Source organism: Penaeus chinensis, chromosome 3, assembly GCF_019202785.1.
Source record: "Penaeus chinensis breed Huanghai No. 1 chromosome 3, ASM1920278v2, whole genome shotgun sequence".
In the NCBI taxonomy this organism is placed as follows: Eukaryota; Metazoa; Arthropoda; class Malacostraca; order Decapoda; family Penaeidae; genus Penaeus; species Penaeus chinensis.
In genome coordinates, this window is record NC_061821.1 from 21592451 (window position 1) to 21594950 (window position 2500).

General features: G+C 33.0%; 1 protein-coding gene across 1 annotated transcript in view; it reads right to left on the reverse strand.

The window, feature by feature from the left end:
- LOC125037943 (cyclin-dependent-like kinase 5) overlaps window positions 1–2500 on the reverse strand; it is a 9262-nt gene that overhangs the window by 894 nt on the left and 5868 nt on the right. Inside the window, exon 7 of the mRNA XM_047631178.1 lies at window positions 1–1688. This exon is cut by the window's left edge and continues 894 nt beyond it. Within this exon, the coding sequence (XP_047487134.1) occupies window positions 1590–1688 (99 nt within the window). The 3' untranslated portion in view covers window positions 1–1589. The remainder of the gene's footprint in view (window positions 1689–2500) is intronic.

Sequence of the window (2500 nt, forward strand, 5' to 3'; positions counted from 1 at the left end):
GTCTACCTTTTCCCAAATTTTTAGTATTCTGGTAAATGTGGCTTGTGCTTTTCATCTTTTACTTCTTACCTTATAATACTCCCACAGGTAATTAAGAAAAAAAGAAAGAAAGAAAGAAAGAAAGAAAGAAAGAAAAAAAGAAAGAAATCAGACCACTAGTTTTTGAATCATGGTAAAATTAGTGAAAATAGAGACTGGAACTGGGGAGCAAAATGTGAAGCAATTTTTGACATGGGAGGATAGGGTCTGGTTCCTTCATTCTAGAATAAATGATTCCTCCATGGTACACTTTCCCAGTGTTATGTGTTATAGCTCTCCAAAATTTTGCATTTCTGAAATTATGAAAAAAAAAAAAAAGCATGTGGGATCGAGGAGCTCTTCCCACTGTATTCTAGAATGAAATGGGCCAAGTCCCAACTTCCTATGTCAAAAACTACTTTCTAGTAAAAAAAAAAAAAGACAACATGAAAAATTATCTTTGCATTTGAAGTATACATACCTATATATAGAGAAATATATAAAGGACTGTAGGCTATCCTAAGTCTGCAAAAAGGATAAGAGCATATATACACACATACAAAAAAAGTACAATAACCACTGTCTAGTAAAACAATATGATTTTGGTGGTAAGCTTGAACAAGGTTGTTCTTTTTGGCAGTTTTAAAAAGTGTGTGTGGGAGAGCTTAGCAAGCTCAGGGCTGCTCTTTCAAGGCTGAAAGTTCCCAGACTTACACAAAAAAGAAAGAAAAGAAAAGAAAAAGTCAAAGCTTAATATTTTGTGGAACAGCTCAATTACTATTCTTGTATAGGAAAAGAAAAATTCTTACACATTAAAATACTTCCAAATGTATATGATAACGGCATCACTTCATGCAAAATTTTATAAGCTTCTAAACTTACCCCACATATGTTATAATATATGAACAAAGCACTGCAGAATAACCCATTTTTCAAAGAAACCCAAAGTTTTTTATCTTGGGGGGGGGGGGGGGGGTCAATTCAAAGGAGTAAAACACCCTTAAAAAAATCAAGGGAGGCTTAGCAAGCTTGGGGCAGGTAGATTAGGCTGAAAAGTATAAAAATGCATACATCTCAGTATTACCAAAACTAAAAATATTTACCACAAATTGGATAGACTGTCCCCTTACGTTTTATTTTCTGTTGTGTTTAAAATGAGAATGACATTAAGAGGACACACTAGATGTCCCAAACATCACACAAACACACACACAGACGCACACAGTTCCTGATACAGGAGGGGGGATATACTTTCTCATTACCTCATAACTCAAACCTCTTATAAGAAAGAGTAAAATAAAAAAGGGATGAAAAAGGATAAGACAAAGAACAAGAAGAAGAAGAAGGCAAAACAAAATCTTCAATTGCATTCAATATAAAACATAATTAAGAAAGGTCTTTTGGCAATTCTCTTCCAACCCGGAATCTTCAAAACCTACAAATCTATTGTCTTCCTATACACTACTCATATAAAGATAAAGTTCTCTTTTACAATAATTTTTCAATAATGTGAAAAACTTATATCCACCCATGTTCACTTATCCAGTAGAGTTTCTTTGTCCCTACTGCTTCTAACCATTGCGAATAGAAGTTGAGAGATCGGCAAAGTATGAGTGAGCCATCGCATCTTCAGCACTCATTCGAACTGCAGGATTGCAGATGAGCAAGCGCTGAAATGTGAAGAACAATATCAGTACAGTCATTGAATAGTGTTTTTTTCATTTTTACCTTTTCACTTAAAATAATAAGTGAATACATAAAATAATATCTTCAGCATACAGACCATTTGTGGGGTTTCATTCCTAAACCTTATTCTTTGAAAAGATAATTTTGGAAAAAAAAATCTAAACCAGTTACTGTATTTCAAACTGTACTTTCTCTCGAACTAAGTCACAATTTCCTTTAAATATATTATCAGGTTTGAAAACCAAGAATTAGTTTTCAGTCAGCACCATGGCAGAAATTGCTCCTGTAGAAGCAAACTTATGTTATCAATATGAATTACACTATACATATATATGATATGTGCACACACACACACACACACACACACACACACACACACACACACACACACACACACACACACCTGTACATTTATAAATACATGTATAGATGTCTATAATTTTCACGGAAAATAATGTAAACAGCTACTGTTCTTATTGCAATTAGTAAGGATTACTTTTCATTCTCTGGGCTAGCGAGAATTTTGGCTTTACCTAATGAAAACCACTTTATCTGTTTCTTGTTATATATCACAGGCTGAAATAACACTGCCATGAGAAACTCGTCTATTAAGAAAAGCTTATATTTAATACTGAACATGTTCTTCCTGGTGGATATATCTGTAATTTCACTTTTTATTACTATTTGGACTTTTTGGTATATTAACCTAGTTATACTTTATGCCATATTCAGCATTCACAACCTCAGCAATATATATATATATAACAAAAAAAAAAAAAAAATATCACAGACAAAT